At 33.4% G+C, this 22,546-nt stretch overlaps 3 protein-coding genes across 3 annotated transcripts; 1 reads left to right on the plus strand and 2 right to left on the minus strand.

The window, feature by feature from the left end:
- Positions 1-29: 29 nt before the first annotated feature.
- On the minus strand, positions 30-945 carry LOC120258098. Its single transcript, XM_039265443.1, has one exon. It carries the CDS (start codon positions 882-884, stop codon positions 69-71), a length of 816 nt encoding a protein of 271 aa, XP_039121377.1. The 5' UTR covers positions 885-945; the 3' UTR covers positions 30-68.
- A 4,667-nt stretch (positions 946-5,612) lies between these two features.
- Positions 5,613-14,886, minus strand: LOC120258504 (probable phospholipid-transporting ATPase 8). Its single transcript, XM_039265941.1, has 12 exons — positions 14,486-14,886; positions 12,331-13,727; positions 12,125-12,235; positions 11,752-12,028; positions 11,183-11,271; positions 10,984-11,092; positions 10,701-10,910; positions 10,487-10,612; positions 9,589-9,687; positions 8,754-8,945; positions 6,518-7,037; positions 5,613-5,802 (listed from the first exon to the last, which is right to left on the minus strand). The coding sequence occupies exons 1-11, from the start codon at positions 14,849-14,851 to the stop codon at positions 6,525-6,527; spliced, it is 3,489 nt and encodes a 1,162-aa protein (XP_039121875.1). The 5' UTR covers positions 14,852-14,886; the 3' UTR covers positions 5,613-5,802; positions 6,518-6,524.
- A 1,242-nt stretch (positions 14,887-16,128) lies between these two features.
- Positions 16,129-21,738, plus strand: LOC120259386 (proline-rich receptor-like protein kinase PERK13). The gene is made up of 8 exons (XM_039266978.1): positions 16,129-17,514; positions 17,585-18,022; positions 18,117-18,203; positions 18,284-18,354; positions 18,473-18,552; positions 19,285-19,417; positions 20,862-21,023; positions 21,211-21,738. Exons 1-8 carry the CDS (start codon positions 16,995-16,997, stop codon positions 21,424-21,426), a joined length of 1,707 nt encoding a protein of 568 aa, XP_039122912.1. The 5' UTR covers positions 16,129-16,994; the 3' UTR covers positions 21,427-21,738.
- The last annotated feature ends 808 nt before the right edge of the window (positions 21,739-22,546 follow it).

The following is a 22,546-nucleotide window of genomic DNA, read 5'->3' on the forward strand; positions in this document are numbered from 1 at the left end:
ATTATTATTTTTTAAAATTTATATATAGATTTTTTAAAAAAAGCCTTGCCTTTTTGTTTGTTTATCTCTTAGAAGGGCGTGTGGGCCCGGCTAATCCCATTGAGGCTCGCGAAGAATCCCACCAGGTCCGGCCTGTACGGGAGGAACGTTTTCTGGGTTTTCGACGATGCGGTAATCTTACCGCCCTTCTTATTCTCCTCCGCCGATGCCTTCTTCTCGCCTCCGCCGCCGATGAACACGAACTTCTTCTCGTTATAACCCTTCTCGGTAACCTTACCGCCTCCCTTCTTATTCCCCTCCGTGTCGATGAAGACGAACTTCTCCTTGCCGTCGCTGTGGCTCCGGCGGACGACAAGGTCGCGAAGCTTCCACCGCCGGGATGATCCCGTTGACGCGGATGAACCCGTAGACCCGCTTTTATTGCACGAGCGCCGCCGATCCGGCGACGGCGTCCACACACAGTACGTCTCCGGGGCGATGCCCTCCAATTCATCCCCCTCCGACTGCGATCTCTCCTCCCGGGACTCGATCAGGAGCCGCGCGAGCGGCACACGGCTTGGCTTCGTGTCCGGCGCCAGCGCCGATCCCGGCGGGTCAGGGAGCAGCAGTGTTCGGTCGAAGACCGGGTACATCGGCCGGATCCGCCCATCGGAGAAGATCTCATCGGCAGTGATGGATGGGAACGAGTCTAGATCGCGGGAAACGAAAGCAAACTCAAAATCAGAGTCCGAGTCATCGTCGAGCTCGGGATCGTGGTGGTCGTCGTGATCGGGTCGATGAGCGGCGGGGATCTGGTCAGGGGAGTCAAGAACCGCGGCGGAGGGTGGATCACGGAAGCTGAGCGTAGCGTCGAGCGGCGGAGCGAGCTCGTCGGCGTCCGCCATTACTCTTTCTCAATTCTCAAAGCCACACACACACACGCACACGTATGTTTGTTTATAAATAAATAGAGAGAAAGAGAGAGAAGGCGGTGACTTGAATAAAGAGTGTCACACGTGTGAAGAAAAGAAGAGTAGCACGTGTGAATGAGGAGAGGCACGTGCGAGGGAGCGCGTGAAGCGTTCTTTCCTCATCTGAATGGTTGCAGTAGTATCGAATAAAGCGGAGGTTTTCTTTTGGGTTTCCATATGAGCTCACTGCGTTTACGTCACTTTGTTTTTATTGCGAGTTTTTTTTTTCCACACAAGGGTGTTTTCGGTATTTTACTTTTTTTTTACTTTTTTACTTTTGTTTTTTTTAAAAAAAATTTATGGTTTTTCTATTTATTTATATAAATTCTAAAAATTATTTTGGCTTTTAAAGAAATAAAGGGATTTTTGGTCGGACAATGGTACTTGTCGAATTGCATAAAGTTTGTGATTTATAAAATTTTTATGGTTTGGCATAGTATGAAAATGTGTCGAAAGCAATGATGTGAAAGATCCTCAATCGTGGAAGTATGTTTGTAACTCAATTCTCATGTTTATGAAGTGAGTGCTAAAAATTTCTGACTATGAAAATATGTTTATAATTCAATACTTGTATTGGCCCAGCGGCAGGCATAAATAAGTTGTATAGTCTATGTGTTTGTCGTATTTGTAGAAAAAAGAAACTGTCATACTTGATTGTGATTAATGCATTATAAAAAGACGTTAAATTTTTAATACCTCTCATTATCTATCACATCAAAAAAAATTAAAATGACTTATATATGTCCACAAAAATAGAAAAATACATATTTATTTATTAGTTTATTATAAAAATTAATAAATGTTTTTATTAAAAAAAGGATAAAGGTATTTTAAAATACTAGATTACTAAACTACCCTTCCAATATTGATTTCATGTTTAAGATATATTACCCAATTTATTTATTAATAGAGACAAGTGTAGGAGTGGTTTTTTATACGGACAATTATAATAATTTTTGAGGTCAAAATACTTAAAAGATATTGTTACATATGTGGGGAAAATATAATAATATATAAATATAAATATACAAGGACGTATATAACAAGTTTTAGAAGTGTCATTATCTGAAGTAGAGTCTATGAATTTGCATTTGATAAGTATTCACCTTACTATGCACATGACAAGGATGTTTATGGGCTAATTTATTTATTAATATAATTTAAAATAAATATATGTTGCATAAATTAACTTAAAAATTTTATGCTTATATATATATATATATATATAGCACTTAGGCCCTTGCTACAATCTGAAATTGCAAAGACTTTTAAGTTATACCATAAAAAGGGAGAGAAATGAGCCATGAATCACTAGTGGAAGTAGTCCAAAGAGGCCTCTATTTGTCCATTCTTAAGTTCCACTAATAAGCCCAAGTGATTCCAGGTAATCAATCACTCACTTGTATTTAGTTTCAAATCATGTGGAAAATGCTTCATTATTCTTTTTTGTTTTACATTAATTTATTAAAATTCGAAGTTAATTATTTTGGATTATTATATTTATTTATTTATTTATTGATAAGGATGTACCTTTTTTGATGGCCACCTTGAAAACTATATCTTAACTTTATGAATTGGGCTGGTACATGAACTTACATAAACTTGCCAAGTGGTGATCTTTGAGCCACAAATTCATCTCCCTTTGCCCATAAATTACAGACTCATATATATTCATTATTCATAATTGATAATTTCTCTTTAAAGAAAAATTTGGCCACATAATTTTTTTATTTTGTCATAAAACCCTAACCAAGTTTAAAATCTATCAATATTATGTAAAGAGATTAAATATATATATTGATAAATAAGCAATAAGTGCCATGCTTTAAAGGAAGTCAGGACATACACGCAAAGGACTTGCTATCAATAAGTCATAATGCCGTTAGTGAATTAAATAAATTTTTAATATCATAAATAGATATCATTTAATAAATTTTAAATCCAGTTAAAAAAAAACAAAAAATTTCTTTTGATAACATTAAATACAATGTTAATTACAAGAGTATATTACTAGAAAAAAAAAATCATGATTTATGGGGCATTGGAAGAGTAGATTAGTGAATTGTTTATCTAAATTTATACCTTCATATTTTATATTAATAGATATTATTTTCTACTAAATGTAAATACTAATTTTGGACCCCAAAAATCCAATTTATTGCATAATAGATTTTCAAATATTCAATTCAATACTAAATCTAATTCAAGAAAACATAAATTATTTTTATTTCTTAATTTATCCTTGTAACTCATATCCCTCACTATACTATTCGTTCATATTGCATTAGATAAAAGACGTAATTATTCAACATCTAATGTAGTAAATATATTTTAATTTAAACATTTTTATCTTAATAATAAAAATGGTAACTAAAAATTAAAATAATAATAATAATAATAACAAATTTTTACTTTAGAAAAGGAAGAAACATGTGATGGGAGTGAGATGTGTCTCTCCTGAAGTGGTGTGATGTGGTGGTTCATCAATGCTATTTTTACACATCAAAAATGGAAGTAGATATGTATCACTAGCAACTACTCACCAACCCACCACAAAGTGAACTATTATTATTTTAATAAATAAATAAATGATACATGCTATGTATATACCAACTTATAAGCCAAAGTTTTTATATATTTGTTTTTTGTCAAATTATATTTTAATTATTGCTATAAGTATTAAAAAACCGAACTCCATCGAATTAATTGAATGCAGCCTGAGGTGAGGAATTCCTAGGCTTATACGGTGTTGTGTTTTTTGAATCTTATTATTTTATAAAGTGAATTTTAAAAATTAAAAATAAAATAAAGTAAATTAGAATATTTTCTCAAATTATATGTTAATTCTTGCTATAACTATTAAGAAACTGAATTCGATTGAATCAATTTAATGAGGCCTAAGGTGAGGAATTCTTAAACTTATATTATGTTGTTTTTGTGATCTTATTATTTTATAAGCTTAAGTTTGGAAATTAAAAATAAAATAAATAAATTAGAATACTTTTCTCAAATTATATTCTAATTCTTGTTATAAGTATTAAGAAACCAAATTTGATCGAATTAGTCCAATGCGTTCCACCGGAGATGGGGAATTCCTAAACAAATACATTGTTGGTTTTTCAAATTTTTTTTTTAATTATTTTTATAAACAAAAATTTTGAAAAATAAAAGTAAAATAAATAAATTATAATATTGGATAAAAAGTTCAATTTGACCACAATAGCAATAGTCTCTTGGTTAAACCATAATAATAAACATTGTGTGTGTATCTGAGATAATTTATCCACATTGTCAATAAAAAAAACTTGTATTTTTAATAAAAGATAATCTAAAAAATATCTTTTAAAGCTTTTTTTTAATTATATAATCAAATGAACCATAAATTTGTGTGCTCATGATTTTGATAAAAAGAAAAACTAATGATGTACATAAATATATATACACCCACACTCAATCACATTTTTTTACCTAGCAAAGTAAACACGAGAACTACAAAAACCAAATATATATATATATTTTTTTCAATTTTTCAACAACACTATGACTAACAACTTCATCATAAAACTCTACCTAATCTAAAAAATAAAACTACAATTTTGAAAATTACAATATAGATATAAAAAAAAATCACTATTATTTAGAGAATTGGTCCCCATTTGGACTTTAAGAACATGATCTGAAAAAGTGAATCATTATAGAGAATATATCCTGAGTTGGGAAGCACATATTATATATAATATATATAAGCTTAGATCCAAGTACTAAAAAACAAAGACCTCTCAAGGAATATTTAAGGCATTTAAATTCTCTTGGTTGGGTTTGACCTTATTGTGGCATTTTCTTGAAGAGAACTAATATATTATTAGCATGAGAAGAGCCATTGACCTTTGCATGTTCATACAAATGACACTAGACTCAATTTGAACTCCCTCATCTCTCCACCATGTTTGAAATATTAGCACTTGGGCAGTTGGGCCTGTCAAAGTTACTTACATTTTACATGATTTAATTATTTAAATAAATATATTTAATAAATATATTTTTTTTAAAATTATTAATATGATAAATGTGTCATTAAAAAAAATAAGAGAGACGAAGGGGCCAATGGAGCTGCGGTTGAATACTAATCTAACAGCCCTCGGAGGCATCTCATACAATATTTTCTAAGGACATTCCCAGAAAATATAACCTCATATATATATATATATATATTATTTATCACAAGTAGTGTAACTGTTTGCAATTAACTCATTTTTACAAATGGTTTATAATCCTCTTATAATTGTTTTTATCTGTCACAACTATTTTTAATGCTCTAATTTGAGTAAAAATATATAATTTTTCTTTTCCATATGCATGCATATAATTAGATGTTAAAATGTGCAACTACTCTCTGTTTTTAATAAAAGCTTTATGAATTATTTCTGAAAACTAATTGAGTAGCCCTAAGCTTTTAATTTTAAAAACTCATGGTTTTTCATTAAATTAATTATATATAATAAAGTGTATAATTATAATAACTATATAAGTAAATATTTATTTAAAACATCAATTTATTTAAAAACCAAAAGATCATACATACATATATGAATATCTATATATATAAACTCATGTAAAACATAAACATATAACTATATAGTTATAAATATTATATAAAATATATAAAGGATAATTCATCATGAATGATAACAAAGTCGTTAATTGTGGCATTGTAAGAATCTTTTACTTTTCAGGAGGTACATACAGTTATAACCGTATCAGCTTTTTACTGCTCATGTCTATAACACCGCAAAACTATAATTTTCTTTTAAATTCCAGCAAAAGAAATTCACCGAAAGTATAACATTTAATCCTGCCACATTAAGAAAAAAAAATTTTAAGTAGATAATAATGATAATAACATGATAAATAGAAATAAGAAAAAAAGGCACACCATATTCATTAAAGACTGTTGCATCAAGGTAAAGAAAGCGAACTATATTCACCCAAAGCCTACAAGTCTATACATATTTTTGTGACAACAAAAAAACATATTAATAAAAAATGCATTAATCATAATGGTTTAACAACCCCTAAAATTTTATTATGTGAGATGGATAAACTGCATAGAGTAATGAAAACCTGTCATATTCACCCAAGATAATATATTAAGAACCATAAACTCTCAATGATAGATTTTCTCACCATGCAACTCTGGAGGGGTGAAAAATACAATTACTCTCACAAAAAACTTACACTAGGATCTAGTAAACGATAAATAAACAATGCTCTATAATATTCTAAAAACCCAATAAACAGTATATAAACAATATTATTGTAATCGCAAGCGCAGGGTTTCAATCCTACGTCTGCTGATGCACTGCCCTAGTCCCTTACCACTTGGCCTAAACAAATGTTGGCAACATTAAATATAAATGACAATAATTTTTACTCCAGATATGAATTTTGTTTACCTGGCCACATTACCCGCACACAGACTTTTAAATTTACATTTCCTAATCTAATCAACTGGGCAAATAGAACCTAAAGTTTAATGAACTTCATTTACTGGAAAAACAGTAGCATACCAAGTTTTCATGGCGAACTTGTTGAAGGCATCCTCTTGACAATGTCATGATACTTTGGGAATATGTTGGCTTGTAATGTTGAGTACACAAAATATGGTAGAAGGGCAGAGATGACTGTAAATAGAGCTGTTAGCCAATAGAATGGATTTTGATAACAGGTTTCGATGAAAACCAAGTAGGCGGTTGTGGAAATTGCCGGTGGGAAGAACCCATAGATTACTAGGAATATAAACCAGAAGAGGATGCTTCCCCAGATAAATAGATGCTGAATCCATGTGAAGTAGCTGAGGTAAAGAGCCATTTGGAGATTCACGGTGCAAATCACGCAGGTGTACATTGTGACTCCAAGTTCGGCTAATCCTGCCGGTTTGCCATCATGGCGAAAGGCTTGTATAAGGATGGAGCTGGTTGATAGAAAGTAGATTATGATGGAACTGCAGATTCCGTTTAACATCCAACGAATAATTCGCGTCCAGCTGAAGAAGATATTTTGTACACCATCCTGGTGGAGGAGAGGGAACTGCAGAGAGTACCAAAGATTACTAAATCATATTATGTATTGTGATAGAGGATGAGAGAGATTATCATCAAACTTTATCCTAACAAAGCTAGCATTTGCCTAATATTGTAAGAATTTTAGCATGGAGAAACTAAATGCATGGTTATTACAAGCAAAAATAAAAAAAAAAAATGAAGGAATCATTGTATGAGTGACAGGTAATATAAGCAGCTAGCATACATGATTAGTATCTATCAGAAGAATGTTGAATATAAAATCAATATGGTTCATACAGATAAACCCTGAGACATCTTTGTTCATGTAGCACGTATTGTTCATTGTGTGACATAGCAGCACACAGTAGTCAAAAAATACACCATATATGCTTTAGGCAAATCAGGGAGTTGCTCTGGTGATGCTGTGAAGCTATTTGAGGTATCATAGTATCAAAGTTCCCTGTTCTTTGGTTTGAACTTTGAACACATAATTCTCTTGATGTCAACATAAGTATCAAAGTTTCAGCGTGAGCATCACTTAGATTCTTTAGTTTCAAGCCTTCAAGCCTTTAAGAATACTATTCATAAGCCTCAAGATATGTATCCTCTGGTGGCACTGTAAAGCGATTCTAATAATCTCTCCGTCTGCCAGACTCAACCTCGAGTCTGTTAACTCAAGTTCTTCAAGGTTCAAGATTTAGTCTCTCTCCTAGCTCAGGCATCTGTTGATTATGTTGGTTGGCTATTTGCCAAAATTAAATATACATATTTCTTTGAAGATTCAAACAATCAGAGCGGCCATTATTATGCTTCAATGTTTTAACTCAGCCCAAAGATTCAGCTCTATGATTGATTATACCTCAAAATCGTACAAATATGTTTTGTCCAAGAAAAGATCATACAAATATGTAAATGAACTTACCTTTCTGTATGTATTTATGGGCAATGCACAATAATTGATTTTGATTTCAATATCAAGTTAAAAGTTAATATCTTGACTTAATCCACCGGCTAAAATCCCAAATAAGATACTCACATGGGCACTTAGACAAGTCACTGAAACCAAAAGAACTCTTAAATAAGAGCACAACCAAGGCGAAGGGAGAAGACACTGATAGTGCACCCCTCCACATCCAATGCACACACAAAAATGCCTCATCTTAATTTTGGGGAATCATTATGCCTAAACAGGGTTGCCATTCTAACTCTTATTGGATGGCTCCATCCCCAAAAGTTTATGGCTGAACCACATAAATTTTTAAGACCAAAGTTAAGGCAAATATCAGATATTTAGTCAACTTTAGGCCAACCTTGTTTTGAGAATGTTACCATTTACAAGTTCAATTAAATCTCTATATACAGAAGCTAGTGCTAGCTCCAATTATGTTTAACATATAAGATATACAGATCTATTCACCCATTACAGTATGCTGTGGACTCCCACTCAAGTGGAGTACATAATTTTCTGCTAGTCTCTCCTCTTTTTTGCATGATACAATCCCTTATCCCACCTCAAAAAACATGTTTTCACTGTACTCAAACAAGACCACGCGCCCTTACCATAACATTTCAGACAGAAAATTCTAGCTGTTTTATGGAATTGATCACAGAAGAAACATTAGATATATAAAAGTAGCATTTACACTTAACCACATGCAATCATCATATGCATCCCCCCTAAGAAAAGCATATTTTATGGGAAAAGTGACACAAGGAACTAGATGGATGAGAGGGTTTTTACCTTGAGGCATGTCCGTGATGAGACATCTTTATCGAATACCCCAAGAGCAATGACCGGAAGTGATGTGAAGGCGACATTGTAAAAAGCTATGTACCAATCATTATAAGCAGGTTCTCCAGAGAAAGAAGCATACGCCTCAAAGCAGAATAGTGTAAAGCCAAATGTTATGTTCTTGTAGAAAAAGTAGCATATCTGTTCAAAGGCCAGGAAGAAATAAATGTGTCAGTAAGTAAATTATTCAGCTAAGGGCTATGTGTGAATTGGACAATATAGCAAATCTCTGTCGCAAGTGGGAAAAAATATCATATATCTAAGAAATCACAGTGATAACATAAAATGATTGATTCAGAAGAAGAAGAACGCTATACATTCAATAGAAGCTTCACTGTAATCCAGTGAAAAAGGAGCTTGGTCATAAAGATGCAAATTGATCAAGACGGCCAAGGAAGATTAAACTAATCCACATTGTCCATGATGCTTTTATCTCTTACAAATGGATTTAGTCTAGGTTGGCCATCCCATGTGCTGAAACGAGGTCATAACAGATAGCTGATAGTTTTCTCCAACAACGTATAGATCAATCTTGACTACCCAAACAAATTCCACTTACATATCTAATGATCATAGCAACATAAGAGCAAATGAGAGCGTTCACAAGAGGTTCAAGATGCAATTTGCATATGAGCCACAAGTAGTTAGTTTGAATATTCTTTCAAGAGACAAAGACCTGACTATATTATTTGAAGGAATAAAATGCTCAACGTGAAAATAGATGATACCAATATGGAAGTAGAGGTAAGTGGAGTAATTTCTTGGGATAGACTTTTGTACATACCATGGCTGCGATCCGCCTGTAGCACCAATGACCATGCACAAGCAACAGGCGCTCCAGAAAACGAAACTGGGCTATTGCAAAGTCGCTAGACATCACAGCCTAGGAGGGAGAAGTCAAATAAGCTTCTATCACCACAAACACGAGCAGATATATGAATTGATTACAATATTAAAATAACTTATTCTATGATGTTATATCTCATACAGGGAGGGACAGTAAATTATCAGAGACGATAGAGCAACATAAATTTGAAGGGAGAAACTATGCTAGCAAAGATGACCATGCAGAAGAATTCGGCGATTACAAATAATTACCGCCATGATAATAGAAACATGAAAGTAATTTAGGATGCCTACTTAGATAGGTTGAAGAGAGAGAACATTCCATTTTCAAGAGTGCATGCCAGACTTGGTAATCCTCCATTTTAACAGTGATAAAAATGCTAAAATAACACTTTATACAGGTCCAAAAATCATTCGTCAACAATAAATCATTGGATGCAATTGCAGTCTATCCCTGCTTCATTTTGTAATGTGGTGTGACTGCTACAAATTTTACTAAAATTGTGAAAGGATTCCTTCAAGGTAAATCAGCCTTAAAAATTATGGCAATGTTTTCATGAATAAAAATGTTGATAGAAAACTAGGTGTTAATCACTAGTCCGTATTATCTGCCATTATTAAAAAGATTGAACTGCAGCTTTGATTCTGACCGAGCTGTCAATTCACACACACCACCTGTTTGACAGCATGCTGTAAACGTCATTGACTCAAATGGTCAGTAAAAATAACTCAATCTAGGGTTTTTCCCATGACAATAACAAAGTAAAGGAAGTCCACAAAAGGGAACATAAAAACAAAATTCTCAGCAAACTAGTGAAGTCAATGGATGAAAGGACCTGCATCCCCTCAACACCACTGATTCCAACACCAATGTCAGCCTCTTGAAGCATGCCAACATCATTTGCCCCGTCTCCAATTGCTAGTGTTGTCTTTCTTGTGCCACCCTTGACCAATCTAGTTACCTATCAACATCAAATAAATTTCTTGGATCATAAAAGAACAAACAGAAGTAGGTCTAAAGAACTTAAAAATAGAGAAAGCTGCACCAACCATTGCCTTCTGTTTTGGTGAAGTCCGGCAGCAGATAACAGATGCACATCTAATTGCCAGATCCAGAAACAAGTTTTCCAGGTTTCTTGAAAGAGCAAAACCCAGAGATTTACCATCAATGATGAGAGCAAATGGAATAGAAATTTCTTTTGATACAGTAACTTGTGAATGTGCTTCATTTAGTTGCCTGGCGATGCTTTCATAAGATGCCTAGGGAAATAGCAAAACTGCCTCATATGAATTCAACCTCTTATGTTTGTTAAAAGTTTTCATAATTTTATACCTTTTCAAAGGCTTCCCTCCTTCCTTGCTTCTCCAATGCATTCATATCTGGTGTATCCAAGGTAACAACAATTTGTCTCATTCCTTTCCTTAGCAAGTTGCATGCAAACCTACAATATTTCATTGCCTTTTTAAGACTTAAAATCAAGAACAAAGAAGACTCAAAATTAAAAGCAGTTTTGTTGTTCTGAAAACAAAACCCGATTTTGACTGCTGTTTCCAGCTTATCACCAGTCAAGACCCAGATCTTGATCCCGGCTTGAGCAAGTTTGTTAATACACTCCGGAACCTGATACAGAGATAGAACTAAGCAAATTATGTTAATGTCATTAAAAAAAAAAGAACACCATATCTACAGTTGAACATTAATACTTAAATTTTGGTGCATTTCCAAATGGCTATGATTCCTTTGCAGACTTGTCCATATAGTAAGTCCACAGCAATGTGTGTCCAATGTTAGGTGAAAGTGACTCTACTCCCAATCATTCCATATGTCTGGCTATATTAGATTACAGCACAAACTATCCCACTCCTAATGTAAGCAACTCATGAACTGCCATGTAACATTACTAAGTGAATCTTTAGTATTTGACTAAGAGCATAATTGTCAAAGGGTAGAACAGGATTACATCACAATTTACATGTATGACACAACAAGACTCAACAACTGCATATAAATCAGAAAAAAAAATTTAAAAATTCTTAGTATTATTTGGTGTGGAACCTATGAAAATAATAGTTTAGGGGAATTGCAGATTATAAAATATACCCCCGTCTGCAGTTTATCTTCAACAGCTGTAGCACCTAGGAGAATAAAATCCTTCTCAATTTTTTCAGCAGCAGCATCAAGCATTTCATCACGATCAGCAGTGACAGCATTGCTGGCCATTAAGAACTCAGCATGCCAAGTTTTATACTCTTCCTCACTAAGCTTGCGATAGGCAACTGCCAAGGTTCTCAACCCAGCCTCAGAATATTCATCAATGTGTCTTTTGGTCTCTAACTCAAATAACCGCCCATCATCAGCAAGATTTTCAAATATTGCGCTACGAAGAAACAAAAGCAGATTTTAGGACTCAACTCAAATTTGACAAAACAATGTAATCCATTCTAAACAGGGTCCAGGGCCAAACCATCAAAACCTGTCTGCTCCTTTGCAGAAAAGCAACAATTGTTCCTCCTCATCCCTTACAATCACAGACATACGTTTACGAGCACTGCTGAAGTGTAGCATGTTTAGAAGTGTATATGACCTGAAATTCAAAAGCACAGTGGTAAGATAGCTCCAAAAAAATTTTAGTTTAATAAAAGCTAAAATACAAAGTTATAGTTATTGATGTCTAAATACCTATCAACATCTCTGCCAATTTTAGGATCAAACTCATGCAATGATATACTTGTCTGTGTTCTTTCATAAAATTCAAAGCCAATTTCTCTTGCCGCTACCACAAAAGCTGCTTCATCTGGGGACTCAGCCTCGTAGTAAATTTCAGAAGATTTATTGCCTATAACAGGAACAACAGTATGACAGATTGCTAATGTGTGGAAGAACTTTTGTATAAAATCCAAATTTGGTTCATTAACCCAATGCCCATCCATCAACCTATCATCCCTGAGGTTAAAGCCTTTGACAGTTTTTCTTGACACTGCAGGAGAGTGTGAAGGATCATCAATTTCAAAGCTTTTAACAGTTCTTCTTGACACTGCCAGGGAGTGTGATGGACCCTCAATTTCAAATGTACAGTATTGTTTTAATCCTCCAAGACCTGGCTCAACTGCAGTCAATCCACTTCCATATGCAACACCAGCAATGGAACATTTCACAAACTGCATCAAGTTGCATGTCAATGTACCAGTTTTGTCTGATAGTATGGTATTAACTTGGCCAAGTTCCTCATTTAAATTTGACGTGCGGGCCCGTGCAGGTTTGTCAGATTCCTCACAGTACATTTCCTGGTCATTATTAATAAAAGTACTTTGTAGAACTTTGACAATTTCTATGGATATATATAATGATATTGGAATGAAGCACCCAAACAACATTAGGCCTGTCAGGAAGTGACAGAAAGCTGCCAAAGATGCTCCTTTAGGATCAAAGAGTACAGATGATTTGTCTGGCCTTAAATACCATCTCTTAAACTTTCCGTCACTAATATCCTGCTTAGTTTGAATTCCAAAAAAGATAGATCCAGTGGAGGAGAGTACAACAAGAGAAGTGAAAAGGATATAAATAATCTTATCCATTCTTTTCTCAATCTTACTCCTCTTGGAAGGAGGATCCATGGCATTCTGCATGACCTTGGTGTCATGTCCACTAAAAATTACCAAACCATAAATATGCTGGGTATTTCTTAGTTTAGAATCTCGCAACAGAATCTGCTGTGGAGAAAGAGGATACTGTGTACCTTCATGATGCATAGTCCCAACAAAAGAATACAGATTCTCATTTGGATCTTCACATTTGATTAATGCTTTGAATTTTTGAAAAGAATGGTCACTACATAGCATTGTAGTAACCTGCAAACACTGCTTTGTTTTCAAATTCGTCTCTCCATCAAGGTTCATGGTTTCAACATAACAAATCCCATCGTCATGGCTGGATGAAAGCAAAACTAGATCAGCCGGAAAGAACTGATCCTTCTCCACTCTGACAATATCTCCCACACTAAGCTTTTTCCATTCCGTTTGATAAAACGCATGGCTACCATCATATACCATGACCTTTCTGTTGTTAACCTCTATGTCCTGAAAATAAATAATTTAACACGAGCACAAGAGGCAGAATAAGATAAGCTTAGCTATATAAAGTGCTTACCAACAACTGAAACTAATAACATATTTGGGGAAAGTAAAAGAAAGAAGTTAAAGCTTGAATGAGAAATGTCAGGCACATTCTCTACACAAATGCTATATTGAATAGTCAACCTCTATTCCTAAGGTTATGTGACACCGCAAAAACCATATAAAAAAGCCCTTAGTTCCATGGAAACAGTACCTGTCACCTATATATATACACACAATATCTTTTATCCATTTACCAAAAATACACAATGGTATAGTCATTGTTTGGAAAAAAAGCAGAAGAAATTCGGTAAACAGTACAGTTACCAGCCAAAGATTACAGATACATAGGGTACCCAAGCCAAGCCCTAATCACATATATAGTGAATGAGTGAATTATTTATTGACTGTACTTATTAATACATTTAGCGTTCTTTCATTATACCAATCAATACAATCAATTCAACAAAACTCAATCTATAGGGCTAATAAAAGAGGCAACTTTTTCAACAAGATAGCTCATACTGATAAGTTCATCTACACATTGGACTTCGGTTTCCTCACTCTACATCATGCCACCGAGACCGTTGCAAGTTGTCTCAAGCTCCAATTGTATAGATAAAAAAATAAAATAAAAAATTGCAACTTTCTCAATATTTATTGGATCAGAAATACAAAATCTAGATCAGAAACAACAAATTTGGCATCAAAATGAAGTTTACCTGCTTTTTGCGACGCCAGTCCTCAACGGCCTCCTTAGCCATGGTTGCTCCAACGACGACCACAAGTGGCAGCAAGATGCTCACAGCTCGATACGGTGCCAATGGACTGAAAGACACACAAGCGACCACCAAGAAGAACAAGTTGGCCACCCGCCGGAACTGCTCGAACAGAGATTTGGGCAAGAAGTTGGCGATCGTGTACTTGGTCGTCGACACAGCGTTGAGAGGGTACAAGGGCCTGTCGTCCTCCTGGATCTCCGGATTGTTGCAATGCACGACCCGCGAGTATCCCGCACCGCTCGTCTTCTCTCGATCCAGTGATCCCGATCGCCGGCGAGACCATCGCCGGCGCAAGCAGCCGAACATCTTCTCGAAATCGTCGGTGAGATTTGATTGCTTGGCAAGGGAACGATTGCTTTATTCTTGAGTTTTTACGTTTTGACCCCTTACAAGTTTTAAATTTATAATAAGTCCTTGTAGGTGCAATTATATAAAGCTCGAAAATGTTGGAACTTGATATGAATTTTATAACTATTGAAATTTCTCATTAGTCCTTGGCAGGAGTGACAAGTAATTTTTAGATTTTTAAGGAGTCATAAGTAAACGAAGTTTACCTCCCGCGGGAACTGCTAATTAGTATTTACTATTTTGAATAATTAGAAATTTTAATAAATTAATTTAATTTGCCCCTATAATCTCAATTATATTTATAAAATGGTCCGCCAAATGATGAGGTCATGATTATTATTCTTTATTTATTTATTTATATTTTATTGTTGTTCATAATTTTTTTTTGATAAATATTAAATATAGAACAACCACAAATCTTCAAGAGAGTTTCTCAATAATTTTTTGAACAATGAAAAAATTTCCATCAATTTATTAAATTTAAAGGTCTATTTATTATTAATTCTTTTATATTTTATTGGCCATGGCATCATATATGATTATTTGACTTAGCATCCCAAATTATTATAAATTTCTCCACCAAATAAAATAATTTGGAACAAAAAATAATTTAATTATAAAAATAAAATATTTTAAGTAATTGGTGATTAAATTTTATTAAAGCTATTAATTAAATTAATTAATTATTATAAATCTTATCGTGTATTTAGAATTGCCCATTTAAGGTTATTTGACTCATTAGTAAATTAGTGCCCCAAATACCAAGTTTCATAATGTAATTCCTACTAAATTATATTCATCAACGGAAGTTTGTCTTTTTACTAATAAAAGTAAAATCAAGTTAATTTATTCATTATTCAATTTTTTGGATTTTTTTATAAAAACACTACTAAATCAAGTAAAGAAAATTTTAAATAAAAAAATAATGTAATTCAAAATTAATTGTTAATTCGAGATTTGAGAATTTTGAAGACAATATTTAGTTACTAAAATATGGAATTATATATTTAAGAAATATCATAAATAATGTATAAATAGAAATGTTATAAAAATATATACATTAAAAATCTATTTAAGGGTATAAACATAAAAATAACAATGGCATTGAACGTATGCCACCGTGGCAAATATAGACAAATTTGTGTTTCGTTAAGCCCTCCTTATTTTTGGATGTTTTTATTTTTATTTTTTTATTTTTATTTTTTTTAACTTTCTATTTTTCTTTGGTTTTAGAAGCAATGCTCAACCATCCATTTAGGGCATCAAATGCGGGTCATAGGCTAAGATTTCGGGAATTACAGCCTCAATCTATGAATCGAGACAATAAATAGAGAATTTTGATATATCATCATGGTTGCCCTAGTTTTTTGGGGTAAGGGTTTTGTTGTTCTTCTCCTTCTCCTTTTCTTAAATTGATTTTATTATATTTAAAAATAATTATGTGAATTTTCTTCTTTTTATTGGATATCCATCCACATTGATTGCTAGCATCAGGTTGATGAAAATAAAAAGTTATTTGTAGAGATATATTCATGCTCTTTTTGTGAGAATTGGTTAGAAACAAAGAGCAAGGTATTGATTTTCTAACCATGGTGATTGCTAGAATCCACACTGGTTTAATTGAGGAGTTGTTTTTGTGAGAATTTATTGGAAACAAAGAGAAAAAGGGATTGTTTTGTTGAATGAGGAGGAAGACAATGGATTTAGCCCCAACTCCAAGTTCTTTACCTACAACTGAAGGTTTTAATTCTTCAATTTCTCCTCCTTCTCAATCGGAGATCGAAAACCTAGATTCCAATTCTACACCTCCTCCTCCTCCTCCTCCTCCTTCTGAAACCTTTCCTTCACCTACTTCTTTGTCTTCATCTGCTCCTCCCTCCTCCTACAGCATTGCCACCTAGCTCTAATGAGTTTGCTTCTTCACCGCCAGAGTTGTTTCTGGCTCCTCCTCAATCAATGAGCTCTGTTCTAGCTTCACCTCCCTCACCACTTGTTGATAATGCTCCTAATCTAGTTTCTCCACCACCACCAAAAGAGGCTTCTTTGCCCTTGGCACCACCAATTTTATCTCCTCCTTCTCCTTCTCTTCCTTTGATTACAAATGATCAACTATTACCTCCCCCATCTATCTCAACTCCCGGCATTGAGTTCATCTCCTTTTCCTTCCACACCGATAGTAGTGTTCCCACCTCCTACTTCCTCACAAGTCACTTCAACCTCTCCTAATCTTCCTCAACCTCAACCGATATTATCCTCAACTACTCAAGGTGTTCCAAGTTCTGGAATGACAGACATCTCTTCTCCTTTTTCTCCAAAAGCATCAAAATCTACTGACGTTTTTTCTGCTCAAGTCCCATCCTCAAAGCCATCACCTTTGACACCTTCTGAGGTGGAAACAACCTCTTCGCGATCAACTACAAGTCGTTCTACACCAATGACTATCTCTACTACAACATCATCCAATGGTAATTATATGAAGGAGACCATAGTTGGGGCAACTTTTGCAGGTGTACTAGTATTTTTTGTTGCCTTTTTCTTTGTGATAAAAAAGACAAAGAAGAGCCAAAGAACTGACTTAGGAAACCAATATATATCCTCATCAAGTGCCTTGACAAATCCAGGTAATTACTTGTCAAGCTTTAGTTTGATTTCTAATTATTGTCATTTCTGATTTTTTTTTTTTCTTTGTAGATGTATATTACCATGGACAACCACATTTGATGGTTTCCGGTCCACTGTCTCCGAGTGTTGCTCCTGGAAATATGTATGGTAACTTTAAAGGTCAAGCATACCAAGGTGGCCAATCAGAACCCGCTGGATCCAAGACGTGCTTCACCTATGAAGAGTTAATGGATATAACAAATGGGTTTTCTTATGATACCCTCATTGGTGAAGGTGGCTTTGGATCTGTCTACAAGGGTATGTTGCCAGATGGAAAAGCTGTTGCTATAAAACAACTGAAGGCTGGTGGCGGACAGGGTGAGAAGGAGTTTAGAGCTGAAGTTGATGTCATTAGTCGTGTCCACCACCGTCATTTGGTCTCTCTTGTTGGATATTGCTTAGCAGAGCATCGTCGAATGCTTGTGTTTGAATTTCTTCCAAACAAAACTCTAGAACATCATTTACATGGTACATTTATGAAAATTCTACCTCCCATTAGGCTGTTAGAGATGGATTGTTTTCAGTTTGATGAGAGATGTTATGTCCACTTCTTATTAATTAGGAAAAGGACTTCCGGTTTTAGAATGGCCAAAGAGATTGAGAATTGCTATTGGTTCTGCTCGTGGATTGTCTTATCTCCATGAGGACTGTAAGTAGTAAGCTACAGAGTATTATATATATATATTGATTATCATAAAACTAAATTATTTGCTCTTGTCATTTTTGCAGGCCATCCTCGAATAATACATAGAGACATCAAATCTGCAAATATTCTTTTGGATGAATCTTTTGAAGCACAAGTATGAGTATTGCATTTATCATTGATTTTATTTTATCTGAACCTTGATTACAATTAAATGATGTTCCTAAGGTATATTGTGATTAAACTTATCAAATATAACACTTATAAACCCACAGGTTGCAGATTTTGGTCTTGCAAGATTTGCTAATGATGATTCTCACACTCATGTGTCAACTCGAGTTATGGGAACATTTGGGTATGTCTTGAATTCATTGTATGGGTACTACGATTACTCTAATTCAATTTTTTTTTGTTATAACCATATTTTGAAGACCCTAGATATATGTATGTATGTATGTGTGTGTGTATGTGTGTATGTATAAATTATGTTACTTTTGTTTGGTGAATGAGATAAAAACTATTATTTTTTTTTTCTACAACTTAAATTTCATCCATTATGTATAAGAGCAAATTTCTCATACTTGGATCTTAAGATAGACTAATCTGAAATATGGGAAAAATGAAACTGAAGATTAATCATACAAACTATATATATACAGACAGTGTTGTTACTCTCTCTATTTTTTATTTTATTTTTTTATAGAATACGTGGATTAATTAACTCCCCAAAATCCTCTATAGCTAATAAGAACTTTACAACTCTAGTCTTCTCAAAAATGTTTCTAAAAAGTATAACAACAATGCTTTGATAAATAGAAAAGTACTTAACCTAGACCAAGCAGGCATCTTAAAAAACCCATGGGTAGCTATTTTTAAATCTAAAAGGATATTCTAATACATCACTCCCTTCTTTACGCATCAATTTCATTTATTATTTCATGGTAATGATATGTTAATTGGTATGATAAAATCTAAATTGTTTCGCTTTTACAAATCACATGATTTATGAAATAGAAGTTTATTGATCTTATGCTACCAATGCAAGGAAAAAAAACACTTATTTAATAGCATGTTTCATTTTATTTAGGTACCTTGCTCCAGAATATGCTACAAGTGGAAAATTAACTGATAAAAGTGATGTCTTTTCATTTGGTGTGGTGCTTTTAGAGCTTATTACAGGACGCAGACCTGTTTTTGGGGATGAAAGTCTAGTTGAATGGGTATGCCAGAAACCTGCAATTAATTTATTTTCTATTTAAGCATTTGAATACAATGGCAGCATTAAATTTTATACTATTGGCATATGAATTTGATATATAATTTTTCCTCGCTTAAGGGGTATAGATTTGATGTCCTCTTAAAGCGAGATATTTCTTAATTAAATTACTAGCTAGTCGAGTTTATTTTATGGCCAAAGAAAATTGTTGTGATATTTTCTATTGAGACAGTAGCTTGAATGGTTTAGCATATAACTGATTGGCTAAGTTTAATCAGATATATCAAGTTAACAACATTCATAGCTAATTAGCCTCCCCCCCTTTTGTGTGTGGAACTTATACAATTGTATCGTTTGTGTGTGTTCTTGATGCTTATTTCACCCAAAAAAAAAAAAAATGAAGTTGACTTTATTTTCCTAATTGATAAGCATCACAAATTTTTTTTTTTTTAAATTAGTTTGATTTCAATATTAGATGTAAAAAAAATTGTATTTCAGAACCATAGACACACATCTATGCCATTGGAAACTCTAACTGGAGACTAGTTAGGATTCCTAATTAACTCCGTGAAAGATAGTTAGGATATATAAGAGAATCCTACTGTGTATATGGAGACCTAAAGAGTAAGGTATCAATTAAAGAGGTTTACAAAATATGGTTGATGAAGTTAACAGTGTAACTTTCCAATGCACAAAAACTTTTGCTTTGAGAAACGTTCTCTATGTGGTTCCTTTTTAGTAATTTTATTGTTTATAATGCTTTCTATAAGCAATTTATGTTGTTTGGCTACCAACATTCCTCCATGAAAATTTTCTATTCAGACTAATATACTTCTTTATATATACATCCTTATAGAGAATTAGGGAAGTTTATATTACTAATAGTGATTAATTATATGAAAAGCCCTATGAATAATAAGCATGCATATTATTCATTTGCATATTATTTGTACTCTTAAAACTAATCATGAATGTATAGGCATATAAAAGATTAGCTCTTGCTAGATGCAAATTAAATATGAAAACAATATTTGTTTCATAGAATATAGGCTTTACAGTTTATCTTCATCATGTTCATCTCTTGCTTGTGCCCATATTTTTAACCTTTTTTCTTTATAGAGAAATGAGATTGACATTAGTTTATAGGCAGTTGGCGGAAACAACCTTTGATTAGTTTATTCTACGCTTCTTTTATTGTGAAGTTAAGAAGAACCACTAGTGTGTTTTCTCATTTGTCATGCATCTCTAATGATTAGAGGATGCATGGGACATCTAACATGTTATTAGATCATCCATTACCATTCTTACAGTAAGATTATATATTATTCAAAATCTTGTATATCCATCAGTTCATTCTTTAATGGTGTGGATCACAAATTAATGAATTAATTAGCTTCTAGGAGGCTAAAAGATTTTCTCAAATAATGTCATCCTTGCCTTATTTCCAGGCTCGGCCACTACTAGTTAATGCTCTTGAGACAGGAGAATATGAAGATTTGGTGGATCCCAGGCTTGAAAATAATTTTGCAAAGAATGAAATGAGTAGAATGATCGAAGTGGCCGCTGCATGTGTTCGTCATTCTGCTCCTAAGCGACCTCGAATGGTTCAGGTACGTAAAAGATGTTCTCAATTTCTTTTAAATACTACCTTACTTTACAGATATCTTGATTCCCATATTGTTGTAGTTTTTTTTCCATGGGTTAACTGAGTAAACATTTTATAAAGATCATAATGTCTGAAACTCTCTTCATAAACTCTAAATTATATTATTCATGACGAGAACATAGCTCCTGCAGGTATTAAGAACATTGGACAGCGAGGGGGACATGCCAGATCTCTCTAACGGTGTGAAGTTCGGTCAAAGCATGATATATAATTCTACACAGTACTCAACAGACATCAATAATTTTCGCAAGATGGCATTTGGGACCGAAGATTTCAGTGCAAACCATGGCCACTCTAACCCAAGTGGACTAGAACTCAACAGGTCTTTGAAAGAAGATCTCATTTAAGAACCATATTCAGCAAACCATTGGGCTAGCTAGTAATGCCACAACCAAATGAATTCAACTCCAAGGATATATCCCAATTAATTAAAGAGGCTTGATTTGAGAGCATGACACCTTTTAAGTATATAAATATATATATATATATATATATATATATATATATCTATGTACAGAGACTTCTTCTTTTCAGAGTACCAAAGAAACAATGCAGACAACGTTAAGCTGGATGACCCAATACTGAAGAAATACATGTGTTGTTTAATAATATTATAATATTTGAAACACTCAATGAAATGATAGTTTTACTTTTTATCAGTAGTCTTGATGTTCATGATACTGTGATAGTAATAAAAACGATGCTCATGATATGCTATTGATTGTTAACTGCTATTTCTTAGTATTTGCAATTACCATTTTAGTTATTATGCAATGTTTTTTAGATTTTTTTTAATTGTTTGAAAACATAAGCCATGCATCCAGCTAAACCGGGAGCATGACATGAAATATCAACTGCCTATTATTGAGCTTGGTGTACAATCAAAATAAATTATTTTTGTTATTTTAGTGATATTATATTGCTGATGTTCATGTGTTAAATATAGAGATGTACTGAGTTATAAGATACTTGACTTCTACGTGGGAGGTTGAGAATTCTACTCACATGCTCTTGATGCATGATTAAAATATTAAATAGGATGTGTGCGATAGTTTGTTTGTATTGCATTGTAAAAAAAAATTTAAAATTAAAAAATTTAAAATTTAAAATAATATAGAGGTGTTTTATCTTTAAAATTTAAGATATTTTTTCATAATAGTGTATTAGAAATATAATATAATAAATCAAAAAATAATGTTTCAATAAGACTCATTAAATATACCTTAACACTTTATAAGTTAAATTTTAAGAGATTTTTTTGATATGTTTTTTTGTCATCCTTTAATTTTAAATTAATTAGATGATGAAAAAGACCGCAAAGCCTAATACTTGTCTTAATGTTAATTACAATGATAATGACATGCTAATCAAATTATTAAAAAATAAAATAAAACTATGCAGTTGTGTGAGACAAAGAGGCCCATTTTGTCACTCAATCAAATTAAGGAAGGATTTGGTAAGTAAAAG

Source organism: Dioscorea cayenensis, chromosome 4 (assembly GCF_009730915.1).
Source record: "Dioscorea cayenensis subsp. rotundata cultivar TDr96_F1 chromosome 4, TDr96_F1_v2_PseudoChromosome.rev07_lg8_w22 25.fasta, whole genome shotgun sequence".
Taxonomy (NCBI): Eukaryota; Viridiplantae; Streptophyta; class Magnoliopsida; order Dioscoreales; family Dioscoreaceae; genus Dioscorea; species Dioscorea cayenensis.